Source organism: Carcharodon carcharias, chromosome 22, assembly GCF_017639515.1.
Source record: "Carcharodon carcharias isolate sCarCar2 chromosome 22, sCarCar2.pri, whole genome shotgun sequence".
In the NCBI taxonomy this organism is placed as follows: Eukaryota; Metazoa; Chordata; class Chondrichthyes; order Lamniformes; family Lamnidae; genus Carcharodon; species Carcharodon carcharias.
This window is the reverse complement of record NC_054488.1, coordinates 1068687-1088394: the sequence shown is the minus strand read 5'-3', so window position 1 is coordinate 1088394 and position 19708 is coordinate 1068687. Positions and strand designations below refer to the sequence as shown.

Below are 19708 nucleotides of genomic sequence, written 5' to 3'. Positions count from 1 at the left end.
CACTGGCAGGGCCAGGGTTTATTGCCCATTCCTACTTCCCCTTGAGAAACAGCTGAATGGCTAGTTCATTTCAGAGGGCACTTAAGGGTGCTGTGCATCTGGAATCATGTACAAAATAGAGTGGGTGTGAACGACAGCTTTCCTTCCCTAAAGGACATTAGCAAACTAGGTAAGTTCTTACAACAATCCCATCATGATCCCAGCATGATCACCATTACAGATACTCACTTTTTTAATTCCAGATTTATTTAATTAGTTGAATTTAAATTGCCCACCTGCTGCAATAGGATTTGAACTCACGGTTGAACTCTACAGATCATTAATCCAGGTCTCTACGCTTATTAGTACAGTAACTAAACTACTATGCTACCTTAACCCAGGGTTCACTCTAAGCTGACACCTCAGTGCAGCACTGAGGGAGTGCTGCCTGACAGTTTGGTGTTTTTGCTTAGTTACCTCTTGTCCAAACCAAAATCTTGTGTAAATGCAGTACTTTTTAAAAATTGGATGTGGGCATCAGTGGCTGTGCCAGCATTTATTGCCCATTTTCAGGGGGCATTTAAGAGTCAACCACATTGGTGTGAGTCTGGAGTCACATGTAGGCCAGACTAGGTAAGGATGGCAGATTTCCTTCCCTAAAGGGCATTAATGAACCAGATTGGTTTTTAAAACAATCAACAATGGTTTCATGGTCATCATTAGACTTTTAATTCCAGATTTTTATTGAATTCAAATTCCACCATCTGCTGTGGCAGTGGGATTTGAACCCAGGTCCCCAGAGCATTATCTGGGTTTTTGGATTACTAGTGTAGTGACATTACCGCTCCACCATTGCCTCTCCATAAAGCAGCCACTAAACTAAAATATCCAGCTGAAAATTGGTTACTCAAGCAGGAGTGAGTAAAATTATCCGTGGGGTTTTACAATTTGTTTTAATATCAGTCTTCATAAAGTATTACAATAGTATTTAATAGCCAGAGACACTTATTTAAGCCATGAGAACTGCAAAGGGATTGTAAACTGACAGCTGAGTGTGGTGTAAGTGCCCTTTCTGTGCACTTCCCATAGGCACATGTGTACAGACACTGGCCATTCCAGCAACAGAAGCCACAAGATCTTGGGTTCCATCTCCAACCTGCACTGAATTAGCTGATCTCAGCTGAGGCAGCATTCAAGTTATGGTCGGGAAAAATCAGTTAGTGTTTCTGCCCCTAATCATCACACGTTGACTCCTAAAGGAAATCCCATGTCCCCGTGGGTTAAGTGAGGACTTCCACAATCCAAAACTTGCTGGCACCCATCAACCTGCTGGCACCTATCCAACAGCTGCCACCCATCCAGTTACTTGCACCCACCCACCGACTGTTTGGCAGCTATCCAGTTGCTGCCACATCTCAAACTGTGTTTAATACAAATCAACGCCTTAAGGAAAGGAAGAGCTAAAGGTGGCAAAATTAGGGCAAGTCCTTATCTGTGGCAAGCCACATCAAGTATAATGTTTGGTAAAGATCTAAAATGTACATATCCAAGCTTGTGTGCTCCCCTCTTCCTTTAAGTGTTTGAAGTTTGTGTTTTTGGGCATTAGACACTCTCCAGTATCTCAATCACATGGTCACTCATGAACTGAGACTCCAGATTCTATGATTCAGCATAATGTTTGATTGTGGATGGAAGGTAATTGCAACTGAGCCAAATCCTGTCTTTACTCTTTGTACAAATTCCCAACAAAAGTTACTGGATTCCAATCAGGAATAGGAATCCTGGAAGAGTTTTTCTCTTCCAGGCCACGACTATAGGTTCCAGCTGTAGCACCCTCAGTGCCTTCCCTCCTGTGACCAATTACTCTGCACAGAGTGTAAATCAAACCTGAATCATCCCTGGTCTGCATAGCCCAGTATCCATTTAGCCACTGGAGTCATTGAGCACTGCTCGCTAGCACCTTTAACATAGAAAATATCCCACAGTGTTTTTCAGTGGCTTGGGGTGGGTGGAGGGTATGTGAAAAAAAAACAAAAAAATGAAAGGAATAAAGGAACAGATACTGAGCCAAGGGAGGAGTGTTTAGAGGAACTACTGAACTTGATCAAAGGGATGGGTTTGGAGAAGATTTTTAAAGGTGATGAGTTTAAAAGAGTTGGGCTGAAGTGACTGAAGGCTTTACTACCAATGGCAGGGTGAAGGAGATGGACTGAATCAGTCAGGACAGAATGGTGCGGAGGGGATACATTGCCAGAGGAGGTTGCAGAGACACAGTAGGATGAAGCAATGGGGGAATTTACCTTTAATGGATGAGGAGCCAAACAGAGTAGGAAAAGGAATATGGCAATGATGTTCAGTGGGGCTTAGTGAAGTTTAAGAGTTCTAAAATTCAAAGTTTACATTAAGTGCAATCTCCAATATATATTTAAAGTGATGCTGCTACTTTTGGGGTTACATGTGCCTGTCATGCCAAGGGTGCAGCATTAAAAATGGCTATGTCCTGCATTGAATCACAGTCTTGTTTGAAAACATGGATTTACCAAGCAGACATTCATGAGACCTGGAATGTCCAGGTCAAAGCCTCTGGACATACGGTCACTCAATGCCACTCACTTAAGATGTTTCTCTGTTTCTTTCCTGCCCATTAAAATTCCTTCCTATAAATTTCGGCTGCCCTGGCACCTTCACCAATCAGAATCAAAAAAACAAGGTAGAAAGGACAGAAGAGGAAAGAAAGGAGTCAAATCCGCTGGGAAAGAGGATGAAAAGGAGGTATAATTGATGCTTGTTAGAATTCTCTCTTCCTACCCTGTTAAGTTGTTAGCTTTGCTTTTTTCTTTGGTATTCTGTTTAGTTTGACATTGATTTTAGGACCATAAATGTGGTAGACCGTGTTACAAGTAGTCTGTACCCAATCTAATCTGTTTTAAGATCCAGGTAACCTGCTTGATACACACTTCCTCCTTTATATTGTGTTGGAATCAAGGCATATCATACATCTCCTAATTCAACTTTTTTTCATATAAACCCTCAAAACTATGGAATTTCTCACTTTCTGCAGTTTTCTCTGCTTTATACAGTCAACAAGTTCCTGAACCCTAAGCTTGATACCATTTCTGATTTGACTCATCTTCCCCTTCACTCTTTTCATCCCTAATGGTATCCGACATTCTTGGCCTTGACCAAATTATACATTCAGATTAGTGGGAAGCCATGAGAAATGTCATATACTCAGTCCAAGACCTCAGCCATGGCTCAGTTGATACCACTCACACTTCTAAATCGAAATGCAGGCTGACATACCAATGCCGTACTGAAGAAATGCTACATTGTTGGAAGTGTTGTCTTCCGAATGAATCATTAAACCTAGACACTGCCTGCTTTCTAAGGTGGATGTAAAAAATCCCATGACACAATTTTGAAGAAGAGCAGGGGAGTTACCACCAGGGGAATTGCCACCAGTGTCCGGGCCAGTATTTCTCTCTCATTCAACACCTAAAAAAAAATCCCAGATTATCTGGTTATTGTAGTTTGTGGGGTCTTGCCCTGTGCAAATTGGTTGTCACGCTTCCTACATTAGAACAGGAACTACATTCCCTTCAAGAGCCTTCATTGGCAATAAGGTGCTCTGGGATATCCTGAGGTTATGAAAGGCACCATAAAAATGCAAGTCATCCTATCATTAAAGACGTCTGGCCAATAAAACGTTGCACTTTACCTTTAATATCAGGCAATCCCAGGACACTTGTAATAGATGCAGAGCAAAACTCAGTCTGTTTCATCCCAGTACTGTGCCTCCTTCCCTTCCACGGAATAGCTTCTCCAGTTATCCATTGTCTCAACCCTGAGACACTTTGCCAAAGCAAGGGTATTTTTATATGTCCATGCCTTCTAAGAACTGAATTGTAATTGTCCAAATCCTTGCCACATGGGACCATTGTAACCAGCAAATGAGACATTTATCCCATAGGTATAAATTAGGTTTCAAGATGACAGAACAAAGTCAATTACAGTGTGCCACTTAAACCAACCATAAGTAGACATTTGATTCATGGTTACAAAGCACTACATAGAAAATGCAACAAGGAATCAGAGCATTTGATCTGACCAGTCCGTGTGGGTTTTATCCTTCCCAGGAGCAGCATCATCATTCCATATACCTGACCTCTTCCTTTATCCCTTCAATACTTACCTAGCTAATTCTTAAATGTTGACACTAACTCTGACCATGAGTTTCACAGTCTGAAAATTCTCTGTGGAAAGAAGCTTCTTCTGCTGTCTATTTTAAATCTCTACATTCAGTCTTGTATCTATATCCCCTTTGTTCAAGATCCCCAAATCAATGGAAACAATGGGTTGAATTTTATACCCGGGGAGGGGGGGTTGCGGAGAGAGACATAAAATTGGGCGCGGTGCCATTCCCAGCACCTACCTACTTGCCCCCATCTAATTTATCAGCAGCTTTCAGAGATGGAATTCCCTCCAGCTGCTCAATGGCTGCAAGTCAGCAGAACAGGGCCAGACTCACCCCCACCCCTCCCCTGACATTTACACCAGCGGGCTGGGGGCCCTGGTGCAGTGTAAAATCCCAGCCAATCTGTTTCTATCTACTCTGTCCTATCCTTAATCATTTTAAACACATAGCAAATTGCTCAGTAATTTGTAAGCATTAACAGACCCAATTTTTACAAGTGTTTGTTCATTTTTATTTATATTTCTTATACCAGACAACATCTTAGTGAATCTGTACCCTCTCTATGCTGCAATATTCTTCCTATAGTGTAAAGTCCAAACCATACACGGTACTCCAATTTTTATATAAATTCACCATTATATCTTGATTTTTGATTGCTATAGCTATTGCTCTAAAACCTAGGATTCTGTTAGTTTCTTTATGGCTTTATCCACCTGATCCACATTGCTCCTTTCAATGTCTGGTGAACCTAAAGCCCCAAATCTTTCTACTTTGCTATATCACTCCAGTTTCCACCATTAAAAAATGAGATGCCCCATCTCACATTCACTGACATCAAATTCTACCTTCTACCTTTTTCCCTGTTCTACCATCTTATCCATCTGCAGCTTCCTTTGGTCCTCAGTGTTATTTACTGTGCCTCTTATTTTAGTATCGTCTGTGACAAGAGTGTGCTTGTTGTTGGGTGATGAATGCAGAGCCTTAATTCTCTGTACAGAAGCATTACTATCATTGTTGCTGTTTTTCTTGTAGAAACGCCTGTCTGCCAAAAAGATAAAGGTTAAGGATGATAAAAAAGTTGTCAGTCCCTCATCATCGAGGGGCAGCAAGCAGGCAGCGACATCTAGGGAAAGCCCTGAACCAGATCAGAATCAGGAAGATCCCAGCGTACAGCAGATGTACAGAGAGAAATTATACACAGAGGTAAGAGTCTCATGGAGTTATCAATTTCACTGTTATATGATAACTAACACAGCAAAGGAGAGGAAACATTTCTTTAAAACACTGTTACTTGTGTGGTGGTAGCAGAGGAAAGGTAAGAGAAGGAAGTTTTGTGTTTTAAAGCAGAAATTTAAGCAACAATCCATCTTTCTTGCTGTTGGGAGCAGAATTACACTTTTATTTGATCCTTTGGTCTGGTGTGGGGCTGGCCAGGACCTTTCAGATTGGACTTCCAGTCAGTGCTGAGCTAGTTCAGTGATTCTGGTGTACTAAGAGTGATTGAATGGTTTTTGTGCTTCCAAGGCAAAAAAGGGAAGACAATCAGGCAAGGAGTCCCACTCTTGGTCGATGTCTATTGAAATTCTGTCAGGAGGTTTGGGTGTACAAACTTTGAGTAAGGACAGGCTCAGGCGCAGCTGTGATGGCCACATCATGGTCAGTCAAAAAGTCTGCGGACACTCACTGTCTAGGCTCAAACTGGACCAAGGGACCAGAGGTTGGTTTCAAACAGGCTTCAGGTGCCTTGAACAGGCACGTACTTGAACAGAAGGCAGCATCTACAGATCTGGAGGGCAGAAAATGGTTTGTGTTCACTTAGAACCATAAATTGTTTCAGAACCATACAGATATGTTGCTGGTGCACTCTGACTGTGAAGATCGGTGCTTTTGGTTTTGAGTTTCCCCATCTCCTTCAGGTGTTGACCAATGTTCCCTCTTTTTTGTTGTTGTTGTACAAGGCCTATTCATTTAAGCGTGTAGGTCCTTTAAATTCTTTTATGCAGCCGCACATGCACAATAATGTAAAAGGCCAAATTGTGCTGGGTCTGTGTGGGAATTCTGGGTTGCTGCACAGTTTAGAGGCAACATTAGTGCCAGCTGCTGCTGCAATTCCAAGAGCACTGACCACCTACCCAGAATACTCACTCAGCTGGGCTCACACATGGACAAAGTACCAAGGCACTACTAATACATGTCATCAACACCTTCCAAGAAATAAAGAGGACACAAAATTAGAAAACAGCTTCCCCTTTTGGGGCTGTCTGGTTGTGTATCTTCACCTTATTGAAGCTGCAGCTCTTTACAGTTTGTTAGTAATATATTCTGGGTAGGAGTAGCATTACTTACCCAGCATAACAACATGGGGACACAGGTCATTTAAATACAGGCAGCACAGGCCGATTGCACAAGCAACTGTTTGGGTTTGCTCTTGCCCACCTGGTCTGAATTGCAACTACCTAATGGCAGCTTGGTCTGTACAGACTCTCAATCCCTTTATAGTTCCAGCATCAGAAAATAAGATTTATTCTGTTACTCAGTGCTCAACATTAATAGGAAGCCAGTTGTTCAATAGATAGTGATGGAGGAGCGAATGACTACTGAGGGAGGGAGGGTGGTACTGACAAAGGGAGGGGAATTTTCTCAAAGAATTAGGGCATTTTACAAGGGATGGCAGAAATGTGAGGAAAGGGAGAGCTAACCATGGGAGCAAGAAACTTACCAAGGAATGGGACAGTACAGCTATCTGAGGGATGATGGATCTGTCTGAGGGAGGGAGAAAGTGTCTGAGGGAGGGAGAAACTGTCTGAGGGTTGATGTATCTGTCTGAGGGAGGGAGAAACTGTCTGAGGGAGGGAGAAACTGTCTGAGGGAGGGAGAAACTGTCTGAGGGATGATGGATCTGTCTGAGGGAGGGAGAAACTGTCTGAGGGAGGGGGAAACTGTCTGAGGGAGGGAGAAACTGTCTGAGGGATGATGGATCTGTCTGAGGGAGGGAGAAACTGTCTGAGGGAGGGAGAAACTGTCTGAGGGATGATGGATCTGTCTGAGGGAGGGAGAAACTGTCTGAGGGTTGATGGATCTGTCTGAGGGAGGGAGAAACTGTCTGAGGGTTGATGGATCTGTCTGAGGGAGGGAGAAACTGTCTGAGGGAGCGCGAAAGTGTCTGAGGGAGGGAGAAACTGTCTGAGGGATGATGGATCTGTCTGAGGGAGGGAGAAACTGTCTGAGGGAGGGAGAAACTGTCTGAGGGTTGATGGATCTGTCTGAGGGAGGGAGAAACTGTCTGAGGGAGGGAGAAACTGTCTGAGGGACAGGGAAACTGTCTGAGGGACGGCGAAACTGTCTGAGGGAGGGAAAAACTGTCTGAGGGATGATGGATCTGTCTGAGGGAGGGAGAAACTGTCTGAGGGATGATGGATCTGTCTGAGGGATGGAGAAACTGTCTGAGGGATGATGGATCTGTCTGAGGGAGAGAGAAACTGTCTGAGGGAGAGAGAAACTGTCTGAGGGAGGGAGAAACTGTCTGAGGGACGGAGAAACTGTCTGAGGGATGGACAAATTGTCTGAGGAAGGGAGTAACTGTCTGAGGGAGGGAGAAACTGTCTGAGGGAGGGAGAAACTGTCTGAGGGAGTGAGAAACTGAGCGACGGATAAACTGTCTGAGGGACAGAGGAACTGTCTGAGGGAGGGAGAAACTGTCTGAGGGACAGAGAAACTGTCTGAGGGAAGGAGAAACTGTGTGAGGGATGGAGAAACTGAGGGAGAGAGAAACTGTCCGAGGGAGGGGGAAACTGTCTGAGGGAAAGAGAAACTGTCTGAGAGACGGAGAAACTGTTTGAGGGAGAGAGAAACTGTCTGAGGGAAAGAGAAACTGTCGGAGGGAGAGAGAAACTGTCTGAGGGAGGGAGAAACTGTCTGAGGGAGGGAGAAACTGTCTGAGGGAGGGAAAAACTGTCTGAGGGAGGGAGAAACTGTCTGAGGGATGGAGGAACTGTCTGAGGGATGGAGAAACTGTCTGAGGGAGGGGGAAACTGTCTGAGGGAGAGAGAAACTGTCTGAGGGACAGAGAAACTGTCTGAGGGATGGAGAAACTGTCTGAGGGAGGGGGAAACTGTCTGAGGGAGAGAGAAACTGTCTGAAGGAGGGAGAAACTGTCTGAGGGATGATGGATCTGTCTGAATGAGGGAGAAACTGTCTGAGGGATGATGGATCTGTCTGAGGGATGGAGAAACTGTCTGAGGGATGATGGATTTGTCTGAGGGAGGGAGAAACTGTCTGAGGGAGAGAGAAACTGTCTGAGGGAGGGAGAAACTGTCTGAGGGAGGGAGAAACTGTCTGAGGGACGGAGAAACTGTCTGAGGGACGGAGAAACTGTCTGAGGAAGGGAGTAACTGTCTGAGGGAGGGAGAAACTGTCTGAGGGAGGGAGAAACTGTCTGAGCGACAGATAAACTGTCTGAGGGAAGGAGAAACTGTGTGAGGGATGGAGAAACTGAGGGAGAGAGAAACTGTCCGAGGGAGGGGGAAACTGTCTGAGGGAAAGAGAAACTGTCTGAGAGACGGAGAAACTGTCTGAGGGAAAGAGAAACTGTCTGAGGGAGAGAGAAACTGTCTGAGGGAGGGAGAAACTGTCTGAGGGAGGGAGCAACTGTCTGAGGGACGGACAAACTGTCTGAGGGACGGACAAACTGTCTAAGGAAGGGAGTAACTGTCTGAGGGAGGGAGAAACTGTCTGAGGGAGGGTGAAACTGTCTGAGCGACGGATAAACTGTCTGAGGGACAGAGAAACTGTCTGAGGGAGGGGGAAACTGTCTGAGGGACAGAGAAACTGTCTGAGGGACGGGAAAACTGTCTGAGGGACGGGGAAACTGTCTGAGGGAGGGAGAAACTGTGTGAGGGACGGAGAAACTGAGGGAGAGAGAAACTGAGGGACGGAGAAACTGTCTGAGGGAGGGGGAAACTGTCTGAGGGAGAGAGAAACTGTCTGAGGGAGGGAGAAACTGTCTGAGCGACGGATAAACTGTCTGAGGGACAGAGAAACTGTCTGAGGGAGGGAGACACTGTCTGAGGGAGAGAGAAACTGTCTGAAGGACGGAAAAACTGTCAGAGGGACGGGGAAACTGTCTGAGGGAGGGAGAAACTGTGTGAGGGACGGAGACACTGAGGGAGAGAGAAACTGTCCGAGGGAGGGGGAAACTGTCTGAGGGAAAGAGAAACTGTCTGAGGGACGGAGAAACTGTCTGAGGGAGAGAGCAACTGTCTGAGGGACGGAGAAACTGTCTGAGGGAGGGGGAAACTGTCTGAGGGATGGAGAAACTGTCTGAGGGAGGGGGAAACTGTCTGAGGGAGAGAGAAACTGTCTGAGGGACAGGGAAACTGTCTGAGGGATGGAGAAACTGTCTGAGGGAGGGGTAAACTGTCTGAGGGAGAGAGAAACTGTCTGAGGGAGCGAGAAACTGTCTGACGGAGGGAGACACTGTCTGAGGGATGATGGATCTGTCTGAGGGAGGGAGAAACTGTCTGAGGGATGATGGATCTGTCTGAGGGATGGAGAATCTGTCTGAGGGATGATGGATCTGTCTGAGGGAGGGGGAAACTGTCTGAGGGAGAGAGAAACTCTCTGAGGGAGGGAGAAACTGTCTGAGGGAGGGTGAAACTGTCTGAGGGACGGAGAAACTGTCTGAGGGACGGACAAACTGTCTGAGGAAGGGAGTAACTGTCTGACGGAGGGAGAAACTGTCTGAGGGAGGGAGAAACTGTCTGAGCAATGGATATACTGTCTGAGGGACAGAGAAACTGTCTGAGGGAAGGGGAAACTGTGTGAGGGATGGAGAAACTGAGGGAGAGAGAAACTGTCCGAGGGAGGGGGAAACTGTCTGAGGGAAAGAGAAACTGTCTGAGAGACGGAGAAACTGTCTGAGGGAGAGAGAAACTGTCTGAGGGAAAGAGAAACTGTCTGAGGGAGAGAGAAACTGTCTGAGGGAGGGAGAAACTGTCTGAGGGAGAGAGAAACTGTCTGAGGGACGGAAAAACTGTCTGAGGGACGGACAAACTGTCTGAGGAAGGGAGAAACTCTCTGAGGGAGGGAGAAACTGTCTGAGCGACGGATAAACTGTCTGAGGGACAGAGAAACTGTCTGAGGGAGGGAGAAACTGTCTGAGGGACAGAGAAACTGTCTGAGGGACAGGGAAACTGTCTGAGGGAGGGAGAAACTGAGGGAGAGAGAAACTGTCCGAGGGAGGGGGAAACTGTCTGAGGGAAAGAGAAACTGTCTGAGGGATGGAGAAACTGTCTGAGGGACAGAGAAACTGTCTGAGGGATGGAGAAACTGAGGGAGGGGGAAACTGTCTGAGGGAGAGAGAAACTGTCTGAGGGACAGAGAAACTGTCTGACGGAGAGAGAAATTGTCTGAGCGACGAAGAAACTGTCGGAGGGAGGGAGAAACTGTCTGAGGGAGAGAGAAACTGAGGGACAGAGAAACTGTCTGAGGGAGGGAGAAACTGTCTGAGGGATGGTGAAACTGTCTGAGGGACGGAGAAACTGACTGAGGGACGGAGAAACTGTCTGAGGGAGGTAGAAACTGTCTGAGGGATGGAGAAACTGTCTGAGGGAGAGAGAAACTGAGGGACAGAGAAACTGTCTGAGGGACAGAGAAACTGTCTGAGGGAGGGAGAAACTGTCTGAGGCACGGAGAAACTGTCTGAGGGAGTGAGAAACTGTCTGAGGGAGGGAGAAACTGTCTGAGGGTCAGAGAAACTGTCTGAGGGACGGGGAAACTGTCTGAGGGAAGGAGAAACTGTCTGAAAGACAGAGAAACTGTCTGAGAGACAGAGAAACTGTCTGAGGGACGGAGAAACTGTCTGAGGGAGGGGGAAGCTGTCTGCGGGAGGGGGAAGCTGTCTGCGGGAGGGAGAAACTGTTGGAGGGAGGGAGAAACTGCCTGAGGGACGGAGAAACTGTCTGAGTGAGGGAAAAACTGTCTGATGGAGAGAGGAACTGTCTGAGGGAGGGAGAAACTGTCTGAAGGAGGGAGAAACTGTCTGAGGGAGGGAGAAACTGTCTGAGGGACGGACAAACTGTCTGAGGGACGGAGAAACTGTCTGAGGGAGGGAGAAACTGTCTGAGGGAGGGGGAAACTGTCTGAGGGACGGAGAAACTGTCTGAGGGAGAGAGAAACTGAGGGACAGAGAAACTGTCTGAGGGACAGAGAAACTGTCTGAGGGAGGGAGAAACTGTCTGAGGGACGGAGAAACTGTCTGAGGGAGGGAGAAACTGTCTGAGGGAGGGAGAAACTGTCTGAGGGTCAGAGAAACTGTCTGAGGAACGGGGAAAGTGTCTGAGGGACGGAGAAACTGTCTGAGAGACAGAGAAACTGTCTGAGGGACGGAGAAACTGTCTAAAGGAGGGGGAAACTGTCTGCGGGAGGGAGAAACTGTCTGAGGGACGGAGAAACTGTCTGAGGGAGAGAGAAACTGTCTGAGGGACGGAGAAACTGTCTGAAGGAGAGAGAAACTGTCTGAGGGACGGAGAAACTGTCTGAGGGAGGGGGAAACTGTCTGAGGGAGAGAGAAACTGTCTGAGGGACAGAGAAACTGTCTGAGGGATGGAGAAACTGTCTGAGGGAGAGCGAAACTGTCTGAGGGACGGAGAAACTGTCTGAGGGAGGGGGAAACTGTCTGAGGGAGAGAGAAACTGTCTGAGGGAGGGAGAAACTGTCTGAGCGATGGATAAACTGTCTGAGGGACAGAGAAACTGTCTGTGGGAGGGGGAAACTGTCTGAGTGGCAGAGAAACTGTCTGAAGGGCGGAAAAACTGTCTGAGGGACGGGGAAACTGTCTGAGGGAGGGAGAAACTGTGTGAGGGACGGAGACACTGAGGGAGAGAAAAACTGTCCGAGGGAGGGGGAAACTGTCTGAGGGAAAGAGAAACTGTCTGAGGGACGGAGAAACTGTCTGAGGGAGAGAGAAACTGTCTGAGGGATGGAGAAACTGTCTGAGGGAGGGGTAAACTGTCTGAGGGATGGAGAAACTGTCTGAGGGAGGGGGAAACTGTCTGAGGGAGAGAGAAACTGTCTGAGGGACAGGGAAACTGTCTGAGGGATGGAGAAACTGTCTGAGGGAGGGGTAAACTGTCTGAGGGAGAGAGAAACTGTCTGAGGGAGCGTGAAACTGTCTGAGGAGGGGGAAGCTGTCTGAGGGAGAGAGAAACTGTCTGAGGGACAGAGAAACTGTCTGAGGGATGGAGAAACTGTCTGAGGGAGGGGTAAACTGTCTGAGGGAGAGAGAAACTGTCTGAGGGAGCGTGAAACTGTCTGAAGGAGGGAGAAACTGTCTGAGGGATGATGGATCTGACTGAGGGAGGGAGAAACTGTCTGAGGGATGGTGGATCTGTCTGAGGGATGGGGAATCTGTCTGAGGGATGATGGATCTGTCTGAGGGAGGGAGAAACTGTCTGAGGGAGAGAGAAACTCTCTGAGGGAGGGAGAAACTGTCTGAGGGAGGGAGAAACTGTCTGAGGGACGGAGAAACTGTCTGAGGGACGGACAAACTGTCTGAGGAAGGGAGTAACTGTCTGAGGGAGGGAGAAACTTTCTGAGGGAGGGAGAAACTGTCTGAGCAACGGATAAACTGTCTGAGGGACAGAGAAACTGTCTGAGGGAAGGAGAAACTGTGTGAGGGATGGAGAAAGTGAGGGAGAGAGAAACTGTCTGAGGGAGGGGGAAACTGTCTGAGGGAAAGAGAAACTGTCTGAGAGACGGAGAAACTGTCTGAGGGAGAGAGAAACTGTCTGAGGGAAAGAGAAACTGTCTGAGGGAGAGAGAAACTGTCTGAGGGAGGGAGAAACTGTCTGAGGGAGGGAGAAACTGTCTGAGGGAGAGAGAAACTGTCTGAGGGACGGAGAAACTGTCTGAGGGACGGACAAACTGTCTGAGGAAGGGAGAAACTCTCTGAGGGAGGGAGAAAGTGTCTGAGCGACGGATAAACTGTCTGAGGGACAGAGAAACTGTCTGAGGGAGGAAGAAACTGTCTGAGGGACAGAGAAACTGTCTGAGGGACGGAAAAACTGTCTGAGGGACGGGGAAACTGTCTGAGGGAGGGAGAAACTGAGGGAGAGAGAAACTGTCTGAGGGAGGGGGAAACTGTCTGAGGGAAAGAGAAACTGTCTGAGGGATGGAGAAACTGTCTGAGGGAGAGAGAAACTGTCTGAGGGACGGAGAAACTGTCTGAGGGAGGGGGAAACTGTCTGAGGGAGAGAGAAACTGTCTGAGGGACAGAGAAAATGTCTGAGGGAGGGGGAAACTGTCTGAGGGAGAGTGAAACTGTCTGAGGGACAGAGAAACTGTCTGAGGGATGGAGAAACTGTCTGAGGGAGGGGGAAACTGTCTGAGGGAGAGAGAAACTGTCTGAGGGACAGAGAAACTGTCTGACGGAGAGAGAAATTGTCTGAGGGATGGGGAAACTGTCTGAGGGAGTGAGAAACTGTCTGACGGAGGGAGAAACTGTCTGAGGGAGGGAGAAACTGTCTGAGGGAAAGAGAAACTGTCTGAGGGTGAGAGAAACTGTCTGAGGGAGGGAGAAACTGTCTGAGGGAGAGAGAAACTGTCTGAGGGACGGAGAAACTGTCTGAGGGACGGACAAACTGTCTGAGGAAGGGAGAAACTCTCTGAGGGAGGGAGAAACTGTCTGAGCGACGCATAAACTGTCTGAGGGACAGAGAATCTGTCTGAGGGAGGGGGAAATTGTCTGAGGGACAGAGAAACTGTTTGAAGGACGGAAAAACTGTCTGAGGGACGGGGAAACTGTCTGAGGGAGGGAGAAACTGAGGGAGAGAGAAACTGTCCGAGGGAGGGGGAAACTGTCTGAGGGAAAGAGAAACTGTGTGAGGGATGGAGAAACTGTCTGAGGGAGAGGGAAACTGTCTGAGGGACGGAGAAACTGTCTGAGGGAGGGGGAAACTGTCTGAGGGAGAGAGAAACTGTCTGAGGGACAGAGAAAATGTCTGAGGGAGGGGGAAACTGTCTGAGGGAGAGTGAAACTGTCTGAGGGACAGAGAAACTGTCTGAGGGATGGAGAAACTGTCTGAGGGAGGGGGAAACTGTCTGAGGGAGAGAGAAACTGTCTGAGGGACAGAGAAACTGTCTGACGGAGAGAGAAATTGTCTGAGCGACGAAGAAACTGTCGGAGGGAGGGAGAAACTGTCTGAGGGAGAGAGAAACTGAGGGACAGAGAAACTGTCTGAGGGAGGGAGAAACTGTCTGAGGGAGGGAGAAACTGTCTGAGGGATGGAGAAACTGTCTGAGGGACGGAGAAACTGTCTGAGGGACGGGGAAACTGTCTGAGGGAGGGAGAAACTGTCTGAGGGATGGAGAATCTGTCTGAGGGAGGGAGAAACTGAGTGAGGGAGAAACTGTCTGAGGGAGAGAGAAACTGTCTGAGGGATGGGGAAACTGTCTGAGGGAGGGAGAAACTATCTGAGGGAGGAAGAAACTGTCTGAGGGAGGGAGAAACTGCCTGAGGGACGGAGAAACTGTCTGAGGGAGGGAGAAATTGTCTGAGGGAGAGAGAAACTGTCTGAGGGAGGGAGAAACTGTCTGAGGGACGGAGAAACTGTCTGAGGGAGGGGGAAACTGTCTGAGGTACGGAGAAACTGTCTGAGGGACAGAGAAACTGTCTGAGGGACAGAGAAACTGTCTGAGGGACAGCGAGACTGTCTGAGGGAGGGAGAAACTGTCTGAGGGACGGAGAAACTGTCTGAGGGAGTGAGAAACTGTCTGAGGGAGGGGGAAACTGTCTGAGGGTCAGAGAAACTGTCTGAGGGACGGGGAAACTGTGTGAGGGACTGAGAAACTGTCTGAAAGACAGAGAAACTGTCTGAGAGACAGAGAAACTGTCTGAGGGACGGAGAAACTGTCTTAGGGAGGGGGAAGCTGTCTGCGGGAGGGAGAAACTGTTGGAGGGAGGGAGAAACTGTCTGAGGGATGGAGAAACTGTCTGAGGGAGGGAGAAACTGTCTGAGGGACGGAGAAACTGTCTGAGGGAGGGGGAAACTGTCTGAGGGACGGAGAAACTGTCTGAGGGAGAGAGAAACTGAGGGACAGAGAAACTGTCTGAGGGAGGGAGAAACTGTTTGAGGGAGGGAGAAACTGTCTGAGGGAGGGAGAAACTGTCTGAGGGAGGGAGAAACTGTCTGAGGGTCAGAGAAACTGTCTGAGGAACGGGGAAACTGTCTGCGGGCGGGAGAAACTGTCTGAGGGACGGAGAAACTGTCTGAGGGAGAGAGAAACTGTCTGAGGGACGGGGAAACTGTCTGAAGGAGAGAGAAACTGTCTGAGGGACGGAGAAACTCTCTGAGGGAGGGGGAAACTGTCTGAGGGAGAGAGAAACTGTCTGAGGGACAGAGAAACTGTCTGAGGGACGGAGAAACTGTCTGAGGGAGAGAGAAATTGTCTGAGGGATGAAGAAACTGTCGGAGGGAGGGAGAAACTGTCTGAGGGAGAGAGAAACTGAGGGACAGAGAAACTGTGTGAGGGAGGGAGAAACTGTTTTTAGGGAGGGAGAAACTGTCTGAGGGACGGAGGAACTGTCTGAGGGTCTGAGAAACTGTCTGAGGGAGAGAGAAATTGTCTGAGGGATGAAGAAACTGTCGGAGGGAGGGAGAAACTGTCTGAGGGAGAGAGAAACTGAGGGACAGAGAAACTGTGTGAGGGAGGGAGAAACTGTCTGAGGGAGGGAGAAACTGTCTGAGGGACGGAGGAACTGTCTGAGGGACTGAGAAACTGTCTGAGGGAGGGAGAAACTGAGTGAGGGAGAAACTGTCTGAGGGAGAGAGAAACTGTCTGAGGGACGGGGAAACTGTCTGAGGGACGGACAAACTGTTTGAGGGATGGGGAAACTGTCTGAGGGAGTGAGAAACTGTCTGACGGAGGGAGAAACTGTCTGAGGGAGGGAGAAACTGTCTGAGGGAAAGAGAAACTGTCTGAGGGAGAGAGAAACTGTCTGAGGGAGGGAGAAACTGTCTGAGGGAGAGAGAAACTGTCTGAGGGACGGAGAAACTGTCTGAGGGACGGACAAACTGTCTGAGGAAGGGAGAAACTCTCTGAGGGAGGGAGAAACTGTCTGAGCGACGCATAAACTGTCTGAGGGACAGAGAATCTGTCTGAGGGAGGGGGAAATTGTCTGAGGGACAGAGAAACTGTTTGAAGGACGGAAAAACTGTCTGAGGGACGGGGAAACTGTCTGAGGGAGGGAGAAACTGAGGGAGAGAGAAACTGTCCGAGGGAGGGGGAAACTGTCTGAGGGAAAGAGAAACTGTGTGAGGGATGGAGAAACTGTCTGAGGGAGAGGGAAACTGTCTGAGGGACGGAGAAACTGTCTGAGGGAGGGGGAAACTGTCTGAGGGAGAGAGAAACTGTCTGAGGGACTGAGAAACTGTCTGAGGGAGAGAGAAATTGTCTGAGCGATCAAGAAACTGTCGGAGGGAGGGAGAAACTGTCTGAGGGAGAGAGAAACTGAGGGAGAGAGAAACTGTCTGAGGGAGGGAGAAACTGTCTGAGGGAGGGAGAAACTGTCTGAGGGACGGAGTAACTGTCTGAGGGAGGGAGAAACTGTCTGAGGGATGGAGAAACTGTCTGAGGGAGGGAGAAACTGAGTGAGGGAGAAACTGTCTGAGGGAGAGAGAAACTGTCTGAGGGATGGGGAAACTGTCTGAGGGAGGGAGAAACTGTTTGAGGGAGGGAGAAACTGTCTGAGGGAGGGAGAAACTGCCTGAGGGACGGAGAAAATGTCTGAGGGAGGGAGAAATTGTCTGAGGGAGAGAGAAACTGTCTGAGGGAGGGAGAAACTGTCTGAGGGACGGAGAAACTGTCTGAGGGAGGGAGAAACTGTCTGAGGGACGGAGGAACTGTCTGAGGGAGGGGGAAACTGTCTGAGGGATGGAGAAACTGTCTGAGGGAGGGAGAAACTGAGTGAGCGAGAAACTGTCTGAGGGAGAGAGAAACTGTCTGAGAGAGGGAGAAACTGTCTGAGGGACAGAGAAACTGTCTGAGGTAGTGAGAAACTGTCTGAGGGAGGGAGAAACTGTCTGAGGGACGGGGAAACTGTCTGAGGTACGGAGAAACTGTCTGAAAGACAGAGAAACTGTCTGAGAGACAGAGAAACTGTCTGAGGGTCAGAGAAACTGTCTGAGGGACGGGGAAACTGTCTGAGGGACGGAGAAACCTTCTGAAAGACAGAGAAACTGTCTGAGAGACAGAGAAACTGTCTGAGGGACGGAGAAACTGTCTGAGGGAGGAGGAACCTGTCTGCGGGAGGGAGAAACTGTTGGAGGGAGGGAGAAACTGTCTGAGGGACGGAGAAACTGTCTGAGGGAGGGAGAAACTGTCTGAGGGAGAGAGGAACTGTCTTAGGGAGGGAGAAACTGTCTGAGGGACGGAGAAACTGTTTAGGGAGGGAGAAACTGTCTGAGGGATGGAAAAACTGTCTGAGGGAGGGAGAAACTGTCTGAGGGACGGAGAAACTGTCTGAGGGAGGGAGAAACTGTCTGAGGGAGGGGGAAACTGTCTGAGGGACGGAGAAACTGTCTGAGGGAGAGAGAAACCGAGGGACAGAGAAACTGTCTGAGGGACAGAGAAACTGTCTGAGGGAGGGAGGAACTGTCTGAGTGACGGAGAAAATGTCTGAGGGAGGGAGAAACTGTCTGAGGTAGGGAGAAACTGTCTGAGGGTCAGAGAAACTGTCTGAGGAACGGGGAAACTGTCTGAGGGACGGAGAAACTGTCTGAGAGACAGAGAAACTGTCTGAGGGACGGAGAAACTGTCTGAAGGATGGGGAAACTGTCTGCGGGAGGGAGAAACTGTCTGAGGGACGGAGAAACTGTCTGAGGGAGAGAGAAACTGTCTGAGGGACGGAGAAACTGTCTGAAGGAGAGGGCAACTGTCTGAGGGACGGAGAAACTGTCTGAGGGAGGGGGAAACTGTCTGAGGGACAGAGAAGCTGTCTGAGGGAGGGAGAAACTGTCTGAGGGACAGAGAAACTGTCTGAAGGAAGGAAAAACTGTCTGAGGGACGGGGAAACTGTCTGAGGGAGGGAGAAACTGTGTGAGGGACTGAGACACTGAGGGAGAGAGAAACTGTCCGAGGGAGGGGGAAACTGAGGGAAAGAGAAACTGTCTGAGGGACGGAGAAACTGTCTGAGGGAGAGAGAAACTGTCTGAGGGACGGAGAAACTGTCTGAGGGAGGGGGAAACTGTCTGAGGGATGGAGAAACTGTCTGAAGCAGGGGGAAACTGTCTGAGGGAGAGAGAAACTGTCTGAGAGACTGAGAAACTGTCTGAGGGACAGAGAAACTGTCTGAGGGATGGTTAAAATGTCTGAGGGAGGGGTAAACTGTCTGAGGGTGAGAGAAACTGTCTGAGGGACGGAGAAACTGTCTGAGGGAGGGGGAAACTGTCTGAGGGAGAGGGAAACTGTCTGAGGGACGGAGAAACTGTCTGAGGGAGAGAGAAATTGTCTGAGGGATGAAGAAACTGTCGGAGGGAGGGAGAAACTGTCTGAGGGAGAGAGAAACTGAGGGACAGAGAAACTGTGTGAGGGAGGGAGAAACTGTCTGAGGGAGGGAGAAACTGTCTGAGGGACGGAGGAACTGTCTGAGGGACTGAGAAACTGTCAGAGGGATTGAGAAACTGAGTGAGGGAGAAACTGTCTGAGGGAGAGAGAAACTGTCTGAGGGACGGGGAAACTGTCTGAGGGACGGACAAACTGTCTGAGGGACGGAGAAACTGTCTGAGGGAGGGAGAAACTGTCTGAGGGATGGAGAAACTGTCTGAGGGAGGGAGAAACTGAGTGAGGGAGAAACTGTCTGAGGGAGAGAGAAACTGTCTGAGGGATGGGGAAACTGTCTGAGGGAGGGAGAAACTGTCTGAGGGAGGGAGAAACTGTCTGAGGGAGGGAGAAACTGTCTGAGGGAAAGGGAAACTGTCTGAGGGAGAGAGAAACTGTCTGAAGGAGGGAGAAACTGTCTGAGGGAGAGAGAAACTGTCTGAGGGACAGAGAAACTGTCTGAGGGAGGGGGAAACTGTCTGAGGGAGAGAGAAACTGTCTGAGGGACAGAGAAACTGTCTGAGGGAGAGAGAAACTGTCTGAGGGACAGAGAAACTGTCTGACGGAGAGAGAAATTGTCTGAGCAACGAAGAAACTGTCGGAAGGAGGGAGAAACTGTCTGAGGGAGAGAGAAACTGAGGGACAGAGAAACTGTCTGTGGGAGGGAGAAACTGTCTGAGGGATGGAGTAACTGTCTGAGGGACGGACAAACTGTCTGAGGGACAGAGAATCTGTCTGAGGGAGGGAGAAACTGTCTGAGGGATGGAGAAACTGTCTGAGCGAGGGAGAAACTGAGTGAGGGAGAAACTGTCTGAGGGAGAGAGAAACTGTCTGAGGGATGGGGAAACTGTCTGAGGGAGGGAGAAACTGTCTGAGGGAGGGAGAAACTGTCTGAGGGAGGGAGAAACTGCCTGAGGGACGGGGAAAATGTCTGAGGGA

General features: G+C 49.0%; 1 protein-coding gene across 2 annotated transcripts in view; it reads left to right on the top strand.

Annotated features, from left to right (window-relative positions):
• The window catches only part of LOC121293897 (mycbp associated protein), a 271885-nt gene that overhangs the window by 81374 nt on the left and 170803 nt on the right, over positions 1-19708 (top strand). Inside the window, exons 17-18 of one of the 2 annotated variants that reach the window (XM_041217342.1) lie at positions 2675-2751; positions 5207-5377. In XM_041217342.1, coding sequence (XP_041073276.1) covers positions 2675-2751; positions 5207-5377 — 248 coding nt within the window. Of the gene's footprint in view, positions 1-2674; positions 2752-5206; positions 5378-19708 lie in introns of those variants that run through there. The other variant, XM_041217343.1, reaches the window with a different exon arrangement.